This window comes from Papio anubis, unplaced genomic scaffold (assembly GCF_008728515.1).
Source record: "Papio anubis isolate 15944 unplaced genomic scaffold, Panubis1.0 scaffold1137, whole genome shotgun sequence".
Taxonomy (NCBI): Eukaryota; Metazoa; Chordata; class Mammalia; order Primates; family Cercopithecidae; genus Papio; species Papio anubis.
This window is the reverse complement of record NW_022160501.1, coordinates 4,761-24,962: the sequence shown is the minus strand read 5'-3', so window position 1 is coordinate 24,962 and position 20,202 is coordinate 4,761. Positions and strand designations below refer to the sequence as shown.

Sequence of the window (20,202 nt, the reverse complement as noted above, 5' to 3'; positions counted from 1 at the left end):
TTTTTCATAAAAATAGTAATATAATAGGCATGTATTACCTAAGGTGAAGTGCCCAATATTTTCAAAATTTGAGGTGATTTCAAACATCATAGTAAAATGGTTAATCAATTATGAAAAGTGTACTATTATACTATACCATCTACTTCTAAAGCTTTCAAAAGTATGCATAAATTTAACTGAACATTGCAATAGTCATCAATGATTTCAAATATGCTTAGTCTATTTTGACCTCTCATTAATTTTACTATGTAAATTTTACTCCAGGATTTCTGTTTTGTTATTTTTTATGGGTTTTTTTTTAATTAAGTGTATCTTTCTGTTCATGCATTGCTTTTCTAAATTTATTTAGTTGTCTATCAGTGTTTTCTTGCATCTCATTGAGCTTCTTTAAGATGATTATTTTGACCTCTTTGTCAGGCAGTTTGTAGATCTCCATTTTTTGTGGTCAACTACTGGAGCTTTGTAAGTTTTCTTTTTTGATGTCATATTTGCCTCATTCTTCATTATCTGTATAGCTTTGCATTGGTTTCATGCATTTGAAAATGCAAACACCTTTTCCCACTTTTACAGAGTGGCTTTGGCAGGTAAACACCTTTTCCTTTTCATGCCTGGGCTAATGAGATTGCCTCCAGAATTGTGGTTGGGTGGAGTTGGAGCTAGGGCACCTGGCTGCTCCTGGGACTTGTGGTTGGCTGGTCTGTTACCATGGACTCAAGAAGGTGTGCCTCTTCTCTGGTTCCTGAGTGAACTGGCTTACCTCTAGGACCTTGATCAGTAGTGTTGTCTCTGGAATCAAGGTCCACTACAGGGTGCAGAAACAACAGACCTATTACCAAGTACACAGATTGGTGTAGCTCCCTTTGGGTCTATGAGAGGGCTCCTATTGTGTAAGTGGGTGGGTCCCAGGGCAGGACTGGCTCCAGACCATGACTAGCAAGGATAGAACCCAGTCACAAGGCTGCTTCAGTGTTTACAGTCAGAACATGGTCTGCAGGATAGGTATTTTCCTAAGCTGGTCACTAGACAGGAAGAACTGCTCCCAAACTGCAGCTAAAAGGGGCTGGAGTCAAGGTACAGGACCTTTCCAGGATCTGCTGTGGGTCCAAAGTTAGCAGTCCAGCCTGCAAAATCACATATAGGCTTGTCTTTTGGCAGCTTTCTCAGCAGGCAGGACAGCTCTCAGGCCACTGCTGAGAAGATATAGAGATGAGTTACAGGGCTGTTTCAGGGCACAAAGACATAACCAAGGTCAGCAGGCCTGTTACCCTGGTTTCCTTGGTGGATGGTTTTGGTGGCAGGACCAACACCAAATGTAACTGTAGCCAAGTCTGCAGAGAGACCGGGTCATTTCTAGGTTTAGAACCAGGACCACAGTCAGCAAGCCTACCATCCAAGTATTGATTTACAGTCTCAAAACAGCTCTCCTTAATTTTAGAATCCACCATGTTTTTGCAACCTTCTACATAAACCCAAATAATCTCCAGCAAGGTACTTTTGCTTGGGAATGACTGCAAAATTATTGCTTCTCTGGGGGATAATCGTGGTGAATAATATTCCATTCTTGCTTTATTATGGATTTTCATAGAAATGCTTCTATTTCACTATTAAGATGGTTAACTTTTATTGGAAATACACTGTTATTAGCCATTGTTCTATTCATAGTTACATTTGAAATGTTAAATTTTATTGACTTTGATAGTGAAAAATATAATTTTTTACATATCTTATTAATACTATATAATAGTCACAGATAGCCTAACATTAAAACTATCATTGTAATATTCTACAAACTCGATATAGCTGGAACTTGACTTATTAGAATTTTATTAAAAATTTTTATATCTTACTCAGAGGTGATTTTGTTCTGTAGTTACTTATTATGTGTTGTCTCTCTCATATTTTTGTGTGAGATTTACATTCAATTGTAAAAATCAATTCAGTAATTTTAAATACTCCTCTGCACAATGGAATTACTTATGAATCTTGCAAATCATCTATTTCTTAAAATTTTGGAAGAAGCCTGTAGTTAAAATCATCTGCTGTGATCCACACATATTTTAGTACTATGTTGCCATAGAAATGAATGAGAAGCCACACACCTGTAGTCACAGCTACTCAGGATACTGAGACAGAAGGATCACTTAAAGCCAGGAGTTTGAGGCTGTCGTGAGCTGTGATTGTGCTTGTGAATAACCAGTGCATTCCAGCTTGGGCAACATAGCAAGACCTTATCTATTTTTTAAAAAGAATGAGAAAGATCTCTTTGTACTGATGCAGAGTAATTCCCAGGAGATGTTGTTAAGTAAAAATAAAACAAACTGCAGAGCAGCACAGATGCTACCTTTTGCATAAGAGAGAAAAAGAAATGTATTATACACTATAGAAGTATATAAAATGTAGACTTATTCTTTGGGAAATACATACATATGCACACATTAAATACATGTTTTATATATTATATATAATTCTATATAGTTTTATTATATATTATAAACTATAAGGATTTTAAAATATGTACTTACCTTTTGGAGAGAAAACGAAAAGATAAACTAGATATTAAAGAAACTGGTTACTTTAAACGACATGGGAGTAAAAGGGTAGAATGGACAGGGATGGGAATGAGACTCTCCAAGTACCCCTTCTTGTGTAGTTTTGACTCATAAAGTTATTGCTGAAAGAATAAAATTAAATCAAGAGGTAGAAAAAAGCCAAATTTCCTGTAATCCCAGCACTTTGGGAGGCCGAGACGGGCAGATCACGAGGTCAAGAGATTGAGACCATCCTAGCTAACACGGTGAAACCCCGTCTCTACTAAAAAAATACAAAAAACTAGCTGGGCGTGGTGGGAGGCGCCTGTAGTCCCAGCTACTTGGGAGGCTGAGGCAGGAGAATGGTGGGAACCCAGGAGGCGGAGCTTGCAGTGAGCCGAGATCACGCCACCGCACTCCAGCCTGGGGAGCGAGACTCGGTCTCAAAAAAAAAAAAAAAAGAAAAAGAAAAAAGCCAAATTTAAACTCATGCAAATGAATTTATTTGTATACCAAATTAATAACCACACAGATAATTACTCCATGTAGCTTATGAACATAGTGCTTTGATTTAGATATGTTCCAAGAATGAAAATATGTATAAAGAAATATTCACTTTTACTCAGAAGGTTTATTGGTATTGTATATTGATATTATCATTTTAAGACTAAGGTATGTATTATTTAGCAGAAAGCAAATAAGTAAATATATTAATCCTAGTAGACACCAGGGTTTTCCAAGTAAAAGGAAGGCAATAAAACCATGAAGCTGCAAAAAGGTAATATAAACTCTTATGTTAGCTTTGAACTAAAATATCAACATTATTAGTATAAACTCACGATTTAAAGAATAACTATTTCCAAGCTCCGAGTAAAAGCCAAGAAAACATGATATTCTGACAGCCAGTCGTACTTTAGCATCGACTTCTAATGGTTTCTAAGTGCTATTACTCACCAAAAGGATGTCTCCTTGATACAATGGCTGGTTTCAGAGGTCAAGAAAAATAGATGAGTCAGGGACATCTAATTTTTCCACAACCCAAAGAAGAGCTAAAGGCCCATGGGGCCATATCAAAAGGACACAAGAGTCAACTCAAAGTGGCTTCTACTAGCCAACTTAGAGTATCAAAATAAATAGTACCTAAATAATTGTAACATTTTTTTTTCCTTTTTTAAATTATTATACTTTAAGTTCTGGGGTACATGTGCAGAATGTGCAGTTTTGTTACATAGGTATACACGTGCCATGGTGGTTTGCTGCACCCATCAACCCATCACCTACATTAGTTATATCTCCTAATGTTATCCCTCCCCTAGCTCCCCACTCCCTGAGAGGCCCCAGTGTGTGATGTTCCCCTCCCTATGTCCATGTGTTCTCATTGTTCAACTCCCACTTATGAGTGAGAACATGCGGTGTTTGGTTTTCTGTTCTTGTGACAGTTTGCCGAGAATGATGGTTTTCAGCTTTATCCATGTCCCTGCAAAGGACATGAACTCGTCCATTTTTATGGCTGCATAGTATTCCATGGTGGATATGTGCCACATTTTCTTTATCCAGTCTATTACTGATGGACATTTGGGTTGATTCCAAGTCTTTGTTATTGTGAATAGTGGCACAATAAACATATGTGTGCATGTGTCTTTAGAGTAGAATGACTTATAATCCTTTGGGTATATACCCAGTAATGGGATTGCTGGGTCAAATGGTAATTCTAGTTCTAGATTCTTGGGAAATCACCAGTCTTCCATAATGGTTGAACTAATTTACACTCCCACCAACAGTGTAAAAGTGTTCCTATTTCTCCACATCCTCTCCATCATCTGTTTTTTCCTGACTTTTTAATGATCACCATTCTAACTAGTGTGAGATGGTATCTGACTGTGGTTTTGATTTGCATTTCTCTAATGACCAGTGATGATGAGCATTTTTTCATATGTCTGTTGGCTGCATAAATGTCTTCTTTTGAGAAGTGTCTGTTCATATTATTTGCCCACTTTTTCATGAGGTTGTTTTTTTCTTGTAAATTTGTTCAAGTTCTTTGTAGATTCTGGATGTTAACCCTTTGTCAGATGGATAGACTGCAAAAATTTTCTCCCATTCTGAAGGTTGCCGGTTCACTCTGATGATAGTTTCTTTTGCTGTGCAGAAGCTCTTTAGTTTAATTGATCCCATTTGTCAATTTTGGCTTTTGTTACCATTGCTTTTGGTGTTTTAAACATGAAGCTTTGCCCATGCGTACATCCTGAATGGTGCTGCCCAGGTTTTCTTCTAGGATTTTTAGTAACATTGAGGTTTTTTTTATTTCATGAATCTTTGGTGGTTCTCAAAATGAGAGAATGAGAAGACAGACAGAGACAGGAATAGAGACAGACAGAGAGACAGATGCCAGCCACTAAATGTAGAAGGAATGCTAGAAGTGGCAAATCACAATTTCCGCAAGCCCTAATTTGATAACTAAATCCAGAAAAATCATCAATAGATGTTAAAACAATTAAGTGAAAAGTTGTTGGAGAATGGAATATTCACATAACACCAAATTACCATGCTATAGATTACTTACTGGAATCCCAAAGGGAAAATATGACTTTACATTTTTATGTGTGGTTATCACTCAAAAAGAATTACCCTTGATCCTGTTGGGAAATAACACATTGATTATTACCAGTTTCCCATTATTTTTCGTCTGTTTCAATGATCTAGTTTTCCTTGACTTATGTTTGGAGATTTATATTTTTCCAGAAAATAATTTATTTCACTCAGAATTTCAAATTACTGCCATAATCACTGGCTCTCTACTAGATGGGCATATTAAAATCACCAAGAAATATTTTTTAAGTATATAAGCCAGGGTCTGCCATTGGAAAACCTACTAGGATGAAGCCCAGACATGTATAATGTATAAAAGCTGCCGGCAGAAGATCCTGCGCTCATCCTTGCCTAAGAACTACTAACGCAGATAGTCTTTTAAAATTTTTTATCTACTCCACGCTTTTTTTCTCACTGCTCATTTTTTCTTTTTTGTACAATGTTGATGAAAAATCTGTTTATCTTAATAGGATTTTTTTCCTGTGCAAATGGCAATAGGCTTATTCTCTTGTTTTTCTGTTTCCTAATACAATGATTTCTGCCTTTATTATTTTCTTACACCAGCTTTCTTTAGTACTGTTTTCTATTTTGTGATATTGTTTCTCTTAATTTCAGGATATAAATAATTTACGTTAACATTTCTTTTTAAGTAAAATATTTAAAGTCAAATTATGCATTTACTTCCAACTATAGTATAAATATATGTGATATATAATTTTTATTGTTTTTTATTTTGTTGTCATCCTTACTGAGTGTTTGAGTTCCTCTGTGGTTTAAGATTTTGATCCACGAATTAGGAGAGATTTCTCTTAAGTTTACAAGTGCTTTATAGGCTTTCTTTTTATTTTATTTAAACTTTCTTTTTGGTTTCTTCTTTTATTATATCACAAATTTTTGAAGTGCTTTTTAACTTTTTTGCTTTAGAGATGTTAATAATACTTTTTGACATGGTATCTAATTTTTGTGAAGGTTCTTTGAAAGTTTGAAAAGAAGATGTGATCTGTCTTTCTCTCTCATTCACTGTCTGTCTCACTCTCGCTCTCTTGCTCTGCCACTCCCTATCTTTCTGTGTACCTGATCTAAGGATATTTTAAATTCTTCCAAGGAAAACATGATTTTATAAAACTGTTTGTTTTTGTTTTTGTTTTTGTTTGAGATGGAGTCTTGCTCTGTCACCCAGGCTGGAGTGCAGTGGTTCGATCTCAGCTCCCTGCAAGCTCTGCCTCCCGGGTTCAGGCCATTCTCCTGCCTCAGCCTCCCAAGTAGCTGGGACTACAGGCATCCGCCACCATGCCCAGCTAATTTTTTGGGTTTTTTTTTTAGTAGAGACGGGGTTTCACCGTGTTAGCTGGGATGGTCTCAATCTTCTGACCTGGTAATCTGCCCGCCTCAGCCTCCCAAAGTGCTGGGATTACAGGCGTGAGCCACCGCACCCGGCCAAAACTGTCATTGTGTTTTTGAGAGATTTTAATCAGCATATTTGTCAGTTATTAAATGTATAAAGGCTCATGATACTCATGTCTTCACTTTGAGTATTAGCTCTTAAAAACTAAACTTCCTCAAACTGGCCTGTAGGTTCTGTCCCACCGCCTTACTGCTGTCCAGTTTTCTATTACCTCTCCCCTCCTCTCACTCATCTTTCAGGTGCTCAAACATGCCCTGCTTCATCTCCCTCAGGGCCTTTGCACATGGTTCATCATCCTTGAAGGTAACCTCTCTAAACACTTTTTCTAGCTAATGCCAACTCACAAATCTAAATCTAAATATCACTCTTCATTCTAACTTGAATCTACATTACACAATGTAAATTAAACAGTCCCATAGATCAGGGGTCCCTAGCTTGTGCCCCTGGGCCACATATTGGTACGGGTCAATAGCCTGTTTGGAACTGGGTTGCACAGCAGGAAGAGAGCAGCATGCGAGCATTACCACCTGAGCTCTGCCTCCTGTCAGATCAGTGGCGGCATTCGATTTTCACAGGAGCACAAACCTTACTGTGAACTATGCATGCACGGGATCTAGGTTGTAGGCTCTTTATAAGAATCTAAACTAATGCCTGATGATCTGAGGTAGAAGAGTTTCACACCCCACCTCCCCAGCCATTCCTGAAAAAAGTCTTTAAAAAACTGGTCCCTGGTGCCAAAAAGTTTGGGGACTGCTGCTGTAGGTGTAGATGTATTGTGACAGCTGGTAGCTTTCTTTCCTAGTACTGACTACAATTAGAAATTCTGTCTCATTAGAATAGTACCTAGTATAGTATCAGTCTTTCTAGCTTGCCTGGAAGCTCCACAGGGTCACAGGGTGCTACCGTTTTGCTCACCATTGTATCTCTATTTATTAGTGCAGTGCCTGGCCTGCAGTAGGTTATCACCTCTTAGCATATGTAGACATACACTGTCAAGAAACTCACCACCTGACTACAATCAGTATGATGGGGAAATTTAAATTGGGTCACTGAGTTTCCAACAATGGAGGAAAATGTAAAATACACACACACACACACACACGCACAAGCATCTATTTTTCTATCCTGGTTTCTGTCTCTCCCCACTGCTGTGAGCACTGAAATATATGTATTTGATGTTTTAGTGAGATTTGCATTCTAGTTTTACCTAGAATATCTTGATTTTTATGATAGAAATCATGCAGTTTGGCCTCTACTTTCCTTATAAACTTATTAACTATTTTCTTTCAGCTTCTGAATAACTACTTCAGGGACCCTTTCCCAGAAGAATTTTTGGTCCTCTTCACAAACTGGATCAATGATTCCAATCCTATAGTTAGCAAAGTGATCCTTCAGAGAATTGCCCATATGTCACCAGTTGTCAATAAGGTATGTGTATGTGATTTGTGTCTGCCAGCATCATCAAAACCATAATATGAGATTTTGATGTCACTTAACATCTTCACTAGTAAAGCAGTGATATTTTTCAGTCTCTATATAACTAATACATAATCAAAGCCTGCTGTTTTATTAACAAGGAAACTGAGTTGAATAGAAAGGATGTATTAAGTCCCTGTAGTGGCTTTATTGCCTTACTTTTTTGTTGTTGTTACAGAAAATCATTCATTGCACTCAGAATGTATTTATCCTCATTGCCCTAGACTTGTCTTACAGTCTAAACCATATACACATAATTTCTCCTCCAACATACACACGTGTACACATTAATTCCTATCTCAGAGCACTTGCTCAAGCTTTTTCTTCTACTCATAATTTTCCTACTTTACCTATACATATTTACATTTTTCTCCTTTTTCAATGATCGGCCCAAGTCAAACTGCACTGAAAATTCTTATCTCTAGCAGCCTCATCCCTCTCAGAACCATATCAATTATGAGCACTCATATTTTATACCAGTAGCCATCAAAGCACAGTTCTTGAACCAGCAGTATCAGCATCAACTGGAGACTTGCTAGAAATGCAAATTGTGAGGCCCCACCCCAGTCCTATGGAATCAGAAATTCTGGGTAGGCCCACCAATCTGTGTTTTAAAGGTCCTCCAGGTAACTGTTATTCAAGTTAAAGCTGAGAACAACAGACTTATATTGTTTCCCACTGACTCACATGAATAATTCTTGCCTTCCTGGTCAACTGAATTTAAGCATGTTCCATGTTCTGTAATTCTACACTCCAAAGTATCTTGCAAAATGCTGAGAGTGTAAATGTTCTATAAATCATTACTTTAGTAATACATCCAATAATAAATCCTTGTTTATTTATTGAGCATGGCCTCTGAAAACTTAAGCCTATCAGTGGACACCCACTGTGCATTTATACTGACATAAGCCATGGTCTGTTTACTTTAAATAAATAATACAAGTTGATGGATTTACCAGTAGTGTACACTCTCTTAGTAAGCAGCAAATTATTTACTGCTTTACCCAGAGCTCTTCCTAATGTTATTAACAACTGAAAGGCAAAATTCTGTCAAGGCTTCCTAGAAGAGTGAAAGAAAAGTAGTGGAAAGTGATCTGGGTTGAGATTGCATATACTGTTTGTAAAGACAAAAATGGCCTCTGGCATTGACATAGTCCTTAGCTCTATTTTTTTCTCCTTAAAGCTATTATTTTGGCAAAATAATATTCATTAATTTCCTTTAGTCTTTTTCTTCTTGCCTTTCTTTCTCTCTGGTGTCTCTTTTTCATGTTCCTCCTTGCCTTCTATTCTGTTTGGTTCTGATCTACATTGACTCCCATGACTTGCCTGAGTGTCTCAGTAGCTCTCATGTCCAAATGGGTCACTGTCATCTAATTTAGAGGTCATTCTGCCAGTAGTGTGTTAGTAAATGTTTGACAGCCAGCTCTCTGAAAATAAGGCCAATTCCCTGGTGTAAAGATCCCTATGATGGCTAATCTGAAACTTTCAAAGGGACATGACTAACCAGGAACTGGCAAAAGATGCACAATAGCACATCATTATTTAATATTCCTGCCAATCAGATGCAATGCCCATGAATAATCCCAAGAGCATAGATAATGGTAAAATGTAGCAACAGAATTAGGGAGTGACAATTTTTTAGTATTTATTATCAGTTTCTATTTAATGTTAAATTTATATAATTTAATTTTCAGTAATTTTTTTTTTGCAAAAAGTCAACATTTTTGAAAATTTGACAAGAGACTTTCGTGAGTCGGCTTCCGCACACCATGATGTGCCACCCAGACTCGAGGTATCCATACTAAATGTCAGCTCAAGTCTCCTGCTAGTTCCTAAATCCCACCATTTTTTCCTTTTATATGTAGATAGAAAATGTCAGCAGTATATTAATAGCCATCCTGGATGCCTTCCTTTCCAATGACGATACTGTTGTACTTCGGGCCTTGATCACCCTTAGAAGGCTTTTAAACAAACTGGACACAATGACTTATTCTTTGGGTACCAGAATTGGTTCCAGCTACTGTCCTCTGATGGATCATGTGAGTGACACAGTTAGATATGTAAGATCATTAGGTTTTGTGGTTCAGCTGAAACTCAAGTTGAAGCAATGATGTTAGGGCACAGAATAAGTCAATAGAAAATAGTTATTTTATAAGAAGTCACTATTTCTTTTCCAGAGATAACAATATTAGTTAGGTAAGTACTGGTATTTTCTTTTTTTTTTTTGACAGAGTCTCGCTCTGTGGCCCAGGCTGGAGGGCAGTGGGTGCCATCTCGGCTCACTGCAAGCTCCACCTCCTGTTCACGCCATTCTCCTGCCTCAGCCTCCGCGGAGTAGGTGGGTCCAGGTGCCTGCCACCACACCCGGCTAATTTTTTTTGTATTTTTTAGTAGAGACGGGGTTTCACTGTGTAGCCAGGATTGTTCGATCTCCTGAGCTTGTGATCTCGCCCGCCTCGCCTCCCCAAAGTGCTGGGATTACAGGCGGAGCCACTGTGCCCAGGCTTTTTTTTTATTTTTATTTTGGCAATAATCGTGAGAACCTGGGGAAAAAGAATAATCATCAAGGAATGGCCTCTATCCTGATGAAATTGTAGCTTTGTGGCTATATACTGGTTAACCCTATATCTGGACTGCCTTAGGTTCAAACCTCTTCCATTTTATTATTATCAAACAATCGAAAGGAGTGATTTCTTCAGTCTTTTGGTGTATCACTTTCTCCCATTGATAAAACAGCAATGGTGTAACATAAACAGTATTAGGTTTATTATAAGAACTGTGATTTGTTATTTGCCATGCCCCAAATAAACGTTTATTATCATATGTAAAAATTTGAATTTTAAAGCATTTTATCAGAGAAAGTTCTTCCTTCTGAAAAATTCTCATTTTACATGGTAAACATGTTTCAGAAAAAGTTGAATGAAAAACTTTGGTATGCCATGGGGAATCTATGTATTTTTAAAGAACTCCATGATAAATTGTTTGTAAACCAGAGAATTATTTCACAACAAATTATCCTACCAAAACTTCTAAGTTTTTAATCACTTACATTTCAAATGAAGAAGAGCACAGTATTATTAAATTATGGAAAACAAATGTAGTGGCAAAATGAATTATATAAACACACATAAACACTTTTAGAATAGTAATTAATAATAGTGACTTGAAGGGGCAGGGCCAAGATGGTCAACTAGAAGCAGCGCGGCCTTCAGAGGCTCCCATCAAAAAGAACCCTAACAGCATGCAAATCCTGCACCGGCAACTGAGGTATCCAGGTTCTGTCATCACAACTGAGTAGGCAGCGGGTGTGACCCATGGAGAGGAAGGCAGAGCAGTGTAGTGTTGTGGCCTCTCTGAGAGCCACACAGGCCAGGGGAACCCCCACACCCAGCCAAAGGAGGCAGTGAGTGAGCGTGCTACCCAGCCTGGGAAAACATGTTTTTTCCATGAAGATCCCACTCATGAGCCCATGCCACCAGGGTCTAGGGTCCCAAACACCAAACTGTACAGATTCTCAACAGCCACTAAGCTAGAATCTGTTTAAGACTGCTGAGCTCCTGGGGCGGGGGCGGGGGGCGGTGGAGGGTGGGGGCGGTGGAGGGTCGGGGGCGCGGGTTGGGGGTGGTGACTAGCACAACAGCTGTGGCTGCCTGCTGTCTAAGCCCTTTAAACTTGGGGGAGGGGTGACAGCCAGCACTCAGACTGATAGCCACCTAAGACACAAAGCCCTCAGGGCGGGGGAAGGGCAGCAGCCGTCTCTATAGCTCCAGGCTATGATTTTTCCCTTCTGGAGCCAGTGAGGCTGGATGGCTTGATCCCAAGAGGTATACCCCACAGCCCAACACACCAGTTGTGGCAGACTGCTGATGAGTGCCTCTTCAGGCCTGACCTAGACCCATCCCTCCTCGCTGAGGTCTTCCTGCAGATAGTCTGACTACTCCAGCCAGGGGCTCAGGGACAGAACTCTGATCTTCCTAGGCCTGAACCCCTGGGGGGAGGGGTGGCCACAGTCTCTGCACACTAGCAGACACAGTCTTTCCTCCTCTTAGTTTGGAGGAAGCAGGGCAGCCCAGACAAGTGGGCTTTCCCCCCAGCGAAGCACACCCCTCCACCAAGGGACAGCCAAAGTGCTTCGGTAAGTGGATCCTGCTCCCCATAAAACCCAGCCGGGTGAAACCCTCCAAAAGGAGTCATCAGAAACCCTATACAGGAGCGATCCTATAAGCATCAGATTGGTGCCCCTCAAGATTCCAGACAAAAGAGCAGGCACCCATCTTTGCTGTTCTCCAGATTCCTCGAGTGGCATCTCCAGACATGGGAGCAAATCAGATGAATAAGGCCTAAAATGAACCCCTAGAAAACTGTGGCAACCCTACAGAAGAGGTACCTGACCATTGCAAGAGAAACAAAGAAACAGAAAGCAACAACACCACCGACAAAAAAAGTCTCCACAAAAACTCGATTCAAAGGTCAGCAGCCTCAAAGATCAATACTGGGCAAACTCATGAAAATGAGAGAAAAATCAACAAAACAACGCTGCAGGCCCAAAAGGCCAGAGTGCCTCTTCTCCTTCAAATGGTCACAGCACCTCCTCCAGCAAAGACGTAGAACTGGATGGAGGATGAGATAGATGAATTGACAGAAGTAGGCTTGTGGGTAATAACAAACTCCTCTGAGCTAAAGGAGCGTGTTCTAACCCAATGCAAAGAAGCTAAGAACCTTGATAAAAGGTTAGAGGAGCTGCTAACTAGAGTAACCAGTTTAGAGAGGAAAATAAATGACCTGATGGAGCTGAAAAACACAGCACAAGAACTTTGTGAAGCATACACAAGTATCAATGACTGACTCGACCAAGCAGAAGAAATGATATCAGAGTTTGAAGACTATCTTGGTGAAATCAGGCATGCAGACAATATTAGAGAAAAAAGAAGAAAAGGGAAGGAGCAAAACCTCTGAGAAACAAGGGACAGATCAACGAGACAAAAAATTAACAGGATATTCAGGACTTAAGCTCAGCTATGGACTCAAGTGGGCCCCATAGACATATACAGAACTCTCCAACCCAAATCAACAGAATATACATTCTTCTCAGTGCCACATGGCACTGATTCTAAAATAGACCACATAATTGGAGGCAAAACACTCCTCAGCAAATTCACAAGAACTGAAATCATAGCACACTCTCTAAAAACAGTGCAATCACATTAGAACTCAGGATTAAGAAACTCACTCAAAAGCCCGCAATTACATGGAAATTGAGCAACCTGCTCCTGAATGACTCCTGGGTAAATAATGAAATTAAGACAGAAATCAAGAAGTCTTTTGAAACCAATAAGAAGAGACTATGTACGAGAATCTGTGGGACACAGCGAAAGCAGTGTTGAGAGGGAAATTTATGGCACTGGATGTCCATGTCATAAAGTTAGAAATATCGGCCAGGAGCAGTGGCTGACGCCTGTAATCCCAGAACTTTGGAAGGCTGAGGTGGGTGGATCACGAGGTCAGGAGTTCAAGACCAGCATGGCCAAGATGGTGAAACCCCGTCTCTGTTAAAAATACAAAAATTAGCCTGCCATGGTGGCACGTGCCTGTAATCCCAGCTACTTGGAAGGCTGAGGCAGAGAATTGCTTAAACCCAGGAGGCGGAGGTTGCAGTGAGCCGAGATTGCACCACTGCACTCCAGCCTGGGCAACAGAGTGAGACTCTGTCAAAAAAAAAAAAAAAAAAAGCTAGAAATATCTCAAATCGACACCCTAACATCACAATTAAAAGAGCTAGAGAAGCAGGAACAAACAAATTCAAAAGCTAGCAGAAAACAAGAAATAACTAAAATCAGAGCAGAACTGAAGAAAGTAAAGACACGAAAAGCCCTTCAAAAAGTCAACGAATCCAAGAGCTGGTTTGTCGAAAAAATTAACAAAATAGACCACTAGCTAGACTAATACAGAAAAATAGAATGAAGAATTAAATAGACACAATAAAAAATGATAAGGGGGAAATCACAACTGACCCCCCCAGAACTGCAAACTACTATCAGAGAACACTATAAACATCTATACACAAATAAACGGTAAAATCTAGAAGAAATGGGTAAATTCCTGGACACATACACCCTCCCAAGACTAAGCCAGGAAGAAACTGAATCCTTGAATAGACGAATAACAAGTTCTGAAATTGTGGCAGTAATTAATAGCCGCCTACCAATAAAAAAAAAAAAAGCCCAGGACCAGACCATTTTACAGTCGAATTCTACTAGACATACGAAGCGGAGCTGGTCCCATTCCTTCTGAAACTATTCTGAACAACTGAAAAGCAGGGACTTCTCCCTAATTCATTTTATTAGTCCAGCATCATTCTGATTCCAAAACCTGTCAGAGACACAACAAAAAAGAAAACTTTAGGCCAATATCCCTGATGAACATTGATGAGAAAATCCTCAACAAAATACTGGCAAAACAAATCCAGCAGCACATTCAAAAGCTTATCCACCCTGATCAGGTCAGCTTCATCCCTGGGATGCAAACCTGATTCAACATATACAAATCAACAAATGTAATCCATCACATAAAGAGAACCAATGACAAAAACCACATGATCATCTCAATAGATGCCGAAAAGGCCTTCGATAAAATTCAACATTCCTTCATGTTAAAAACTCTCAATAAACCTGGTATTATTGGAACATATTTCAAAATAATAGGAGCTATTTATGACAAACACACAGCCAATATCATATTGAATGGGCAAAAGCTGGAAACATTCCCTTTGAAAACCAGCACAAGACAAGGATGCCCTCTCTCACAACTCCTATGCATCAAAGTATTGGAAGTTCTGGTCAGGGCAATCAGGCAAGGGAAACAAGTAAAGGGTACTCACATAGGAAGAGAAGAAGTCAAATTATCTCTGTTTATGGACATGATTCTATATTTAGAAAACCCCCTCACCTCAGCTCCAAAACTCCTTAAGCTGATAAGCAACTTCACAAAATCTCAGGATACAAAGTCAATGTGCAAAAATCACAAGCATTTCTATACACCAACAATAGACAAGCAGAGAGCCAAATCATGAATGAACACTCATTCACAATTGCTACAAAGAATAAAATACCCGGGAATACAGCTAACAAGGGATGTGAAGGACATCTTCAAGGAGAACTACAAACCACTGCTCAAGGAAGTCAGAGAGGACACAAACAAATGGAAAAACATTCCATCCTCATGGATAAAAAGAATCAATATTATTAAAATGGCCATATTGCCCAAAGTAATTTACAGGTTCGGTGCTATTCCCATCAAACTACCATTGACATTCTTCACAGAATTAGAAAAACCTACTTTACATTTCATATGGAACCAGAAAAGAGCCCATATAGCCAAGGCAATCCTAAGCACAAAGAACAAAGCTGAAGGCATCATGGTACCTGACTTCAAACTACACTACAAGGCTACAGTTTCCAAAACAACATGCTACTGGTACCAAAACAGATATATAGACCAATGAAACAGAAGAGACCTCAGAAATAACACCGCACATCTACAATCATCTGATCTTCAACAATCCTGCCAAAAACAAGCAATGGAGAAAAGATTTCCTATTTAATAAATGGTCTGGGAAAACTGGCTAGCCATATGCAGAAAACTGAAACTGGACCCCTCCTTATACATTATACAAAAATTAACTCAACGTGGCTTAAAAACTTAAATGTAGGACCCCAAACCATAAAAACCCTCAAAGAAAACCTAGGCAATACCATTCAGGACATACGCATGGGCAAAGACTTCATTATAAAAATGCCAAAAGCAATTGCAACAAAAGCAAAATTCACAAATAGAATCTAACTAAACTAAAGAGCTTTTGCACAGCAAAACAGACTATTATCAGAGTGAATAGGTAACCTACAGAATGGGAGAAAATTTTTGCGATCTACCCATCTGATAAAGATCTAATATCCAGAATCTATAAGAAACTTAAATTTACAAGAAAAAAAAAAAGACCCCATCAAAAAGTGGACAAAGCATATGAACAGACACTTATCAAAAGAAAACATTTACATGGCCAAAACACATATGAAAAAAAGTTCAACATCACTGATCATTAGAGAAATGCAAATCAAAACCACAGTGAGATACCATCTCATGCCAGTCAGAGTGGTGATTATTAAAAAGTCAAAAAATAATAGATGCTGATGAGGCTGTGGAGAAATAGGAACGCTTTTACACTGTTGGTGAGAATGTAATTAGTTCAACCATTGTGGAATACATTATGGTGATTCCTAAGAATCTAGAACCAGAAATACGATTTGACCCAGCAATCCCATTTCTGGGTATATACCCAAAGGATTATAAATCATTCTGCTATAAAGACATATGCACACGTATATTTATTACAGCACTACTTACAGTAGCAAAGTCATGGAACCAACCCAAATGCCCATCAATGTTAGACTGGATAAAGAAAATGTGATATATATACACCACGGACTACTATGCAGCCATAAAAGAGAATGAAGATTATGTCCTTTGCAGGGACATGGATGAAGCTGGAAGCCATCATTCTCAGCAAACTAACACAGGAACAGAAAATGAAGCACCTCGTGTTCTGACTCATAAGTGGGAGTTGAACAATGAAAACACATGGACACAGGGAGGGGAACAACATACACCAAGGCCACTTGGGGGGGCGGGTAGCAAGGGGAGGGAGAACATTAGGAGAAATAGCTAATGCATATGGGGCTTAAAACCTAGATGAGGGGGCGATAGGCGCAGCAAACCACCATGGCACACATAGACCTTTGTAACATACCTAAACTTTCTGGACTTGTACCCCAGAACTTAAGGAAAAAAAAAAAAAAAAAAAAAAGTGGCTTAATTTATTGAACACTTAATATATACCAGGGGCTATTCTAAATGATTTACACGAGCTATCTTACATAAATCTCTTAAGCAACTGTATTACTATTATCCAATTTTCATGTAAAGAAACTAAGGCAAAGAGAAGGCAATATTTGGCCAAGGTCATATATGTGATAAAGTAGTCAGAATGCTCACATAAAAAAACATCAGTATGAGATTATAAACATTTCCTGAAAACCAGAAAGTGTTATTATATTTTTAAAATTTGGGCCAAGTGCAGTGGCTCACGCCTGTAATCCCAACACTTTCCAAGACTGGCATGGAAGGATTGCTTGAGCCCAAGATTTTGAGACTAACAGGAGGGTTGTTGGAACCCAGGAGTTAAAAGCTGCAGTGAGCTATGATCCTGCCCCTGCACTCTGGCCTGGGCAACAGAGTTAGACCCTGTCTCTAATAAAATATAAATAAATTAAATTAAAAAATTAACCTCTTCTTACTTGCAATTTTTCCTTTCTAGAATCATTTTTATCCAATTACCTTCCTATTTGGCCCAAGTAGCCCTTGAAAACCTGGTTGTGTGCCAGTATGCATAGAGCTTCCATTGCTACTCAGTGGCAACTCAGCAAAGTCCTCCAGCCTTTGAACACAGCATGGTTACATTATTATAAGTATCCTTGTAAAAATTATCTCCAAGTTATACATACTATTTCAGTTTATACTTTTAGGATGCTATTAAATACTAATCATCTTCCTGAATTTAAGAAACTAATTTTTCACAGGAGTTTTTTGTAATGCAATCTGAATTTTGGTAAGTAATTTTTTTACTAGTTGATATTTTTTTCAGCTTTATTAAGGCATAATTAATAAATTAAAATTGTATATGTTTATAGAATCCAATATGTTTTGATATATTTATACATTGTGAAATGATTAAATCAAACAAAATTAACATTGCCATTACCTCATATATCTTTTTTTGTGTGTGTGGTGAGAACATTTAAGATCTAATCTCTTTGCAATTTTTAAGTAGACATTACATTATTAACTATAGTCTAATGTAACTAGACTTACATTAGATCTCTAGAATTTATTCATCCGGTCTAACAGAAACTTTGTATTCTTTAACCAACATCTCCCCTAGTGCCTCCCACCACCCTTCAGCTGCTGGCAACCTAGTCCCACTCTCATCTTCTATGAGTTCAACCTTTTAGTATTCCATATATGAGTGAGATCATGCAATATTTGTCTTTCTGTCCCTGACTGATTTCAAAGAGCATGATGTCCTCCAAGTTCATCCATGTCATACGTGACAGGATTTTATTCTTTTTAAGGCTGAAAAGTATTTCAATTATTCCATTGATGGACACAGGTTAATTCCATATCTTGGTTATTGTGAATAATAAGTAAGCAAATATTATTTTAAAATTAAAAGACACCCTAACTACTTTAACCCAAGGTGAATTTTTAAAAAAATAAATAAAATTTCACATAGTGTATGTATAGACATATACATATATAGTATATTTATATCGTGTGTGTGTGTGTGCGCATGTGTAGATTACTGATTGAAGAAAAAAGCCCTAATATTATCCTCAAATAAGACCTTTTTCTTTTACAGATTAATGGAGGCATTCGAAGTATGGCAATTCGACACTTTGGTGAATTAGTTAGGGATATGAGACAGTACACATGGATGCTGAATGATGTCATTCTAGAAGGCTTGGTGCCCCTAATCCTGTTTTTGGAGGATGACGAGGAAAGAGTAGCTAAAGTAAGTCATTTGATCTTCTTTTTCATAAATTTACCAAGAATTACAATGTTTTATCTAACAACAGATGAATAGATCTCCACTGACCCTTTTCTGTCTCACAGGCATGTAAATATACATTAAAAATCTGTACCTCACAATTAAAGTGGTCAACATCACGTTTGCTCAAAGATGAAAATTACAGTTTTGAGATGGTGGTGCTCAATATCTGTAACAATCTTGTAAGTGGCTCTTCCATTTTTACTACTGTAAGAGTTAGAGACAAAACTTACAGGATATCCAAAGTGATAAAAACTGTAATGGGGATAAGAGAAGATCTTGGAGAAAAAGAAATGGAAGAAAAAATCTTCAATAAGTGATTATAACTGGAGCTTGAGCCGAGAGGAATTAGAATTTTCCACTTCCTCTTTCTCAACATTGATCATCCATCTTATCTTCTTCCTCCAGCCCACCCATTTTGAGCTATGGATGGGTATTAAGGTAGGAAGAACATCCCAGATCACGAAAAAGAAAACTAGAATACTTTGCCACTGCCTCTTGAGCTAGTCCTCTGAAACCCAGCATGAACAGCAATGATAGACAAGTAGGGATGGATGAATGCTAACCAAAGAATGGAAAAAGAGAGTTGAGTTTGGGAACAAGAATATAGTTCCCACAAAAACATCCCCAGCTTCTAATTTGGTCCTGATTTGGTATGTTGAAGCCTTTCTAGAGGAAGCAAATGTTCTATTTCAACAATTGAGAGAGGTGCTTTTTTCTCCTTTTTATTCTCAGATTATATCTCATGGGAAGTACATTACAGATTTGATATCTGATACCTCAGGATTCCTGTGCAGCCCCAGAACATATCTTAAGAGGGCATCGGTTATTTTGATAGGTAAATATAATTCAATTCTCAATTTCTAATTTGTCTTAAATGGAGAAGAAGCTAAAAGTTTTCCTTACATTTTTTAAATATCTCTGTTTATGAGGGACAGCACCTGTCATGGTGATGAATAGAGGTTGATACATGTGATGAGAATAGAGTTCTATTTTATAGTGCACAGAGAATATAGCTGTATAATTAATTTTTATGCAAAGTGTATTCAGCAAAATGGATTTCAAAATTTAAGATGGTGACATACCATCGTTCATTATTCCCCTTCATCACTTAAAAATCACTACCCAAAGAATACGAATACTTTTTAAAAATCTAAAAACATCATCTTCAACCAAACTTGGACATCTGTAACCACAGACTACAGTAGATGAGGAAGAACTACCAAATCCACTAAAGTTTTTAAAAAGTGGAAACAGGCAGGGGCGACCCAGGAAGACTCTAAGACTAGACAGTTTTTTAATATTAGACAAACCTGACCAAACAGTTTTCCCCTACTAGCTCTCACTGTGAAAATGAAAATGAATTATTCTGTATTTTGGAATTCCCAACTTGGTAGTGAGTCTCCAACTTGGCAGTAGGATCTTCCCTTGACACCAGTTAGCATCATGGAGTAATAGGAGCAGCAAAGAATAAGGAAATACACAGTTACATCATACATATAGAGAGGAGGCTCTCAGTCAGGGTAGATGACAAAATGAATTATGAT

The 20,202-nt window shown here is 38.3% G+C and overlaps 1 protein-coding gene across 1 annotated transcript; it reads left to right on the top strand.

The window, feature by feature from the left end:
- Nucleotides 1-7,809: 7,809 nt before the first annotated feature.
- LOC101013238 (maestro heat-like repeat-containing protein family member 1) lies at nucleotides 7,810-19,522 on the top strand (the record flags this gene model as incomplete). Its single annotated transcript, XM_031661241.1, has 5 exons — nucleotides 7,810-7,947; nucleotides 9,861-10,034; nucleotides 18,467-18,619; nucleotides 18,721-18,837; nucleotides 19,391-19,522. Coding segments are annotated over 5 exons (714 nt in total), but the record flags the coding sequence as incomplete, so codon positions are not given.
- Between the last annotated feature and the right edge of the window lie 680 nt (nucleotides 19,523-20,202).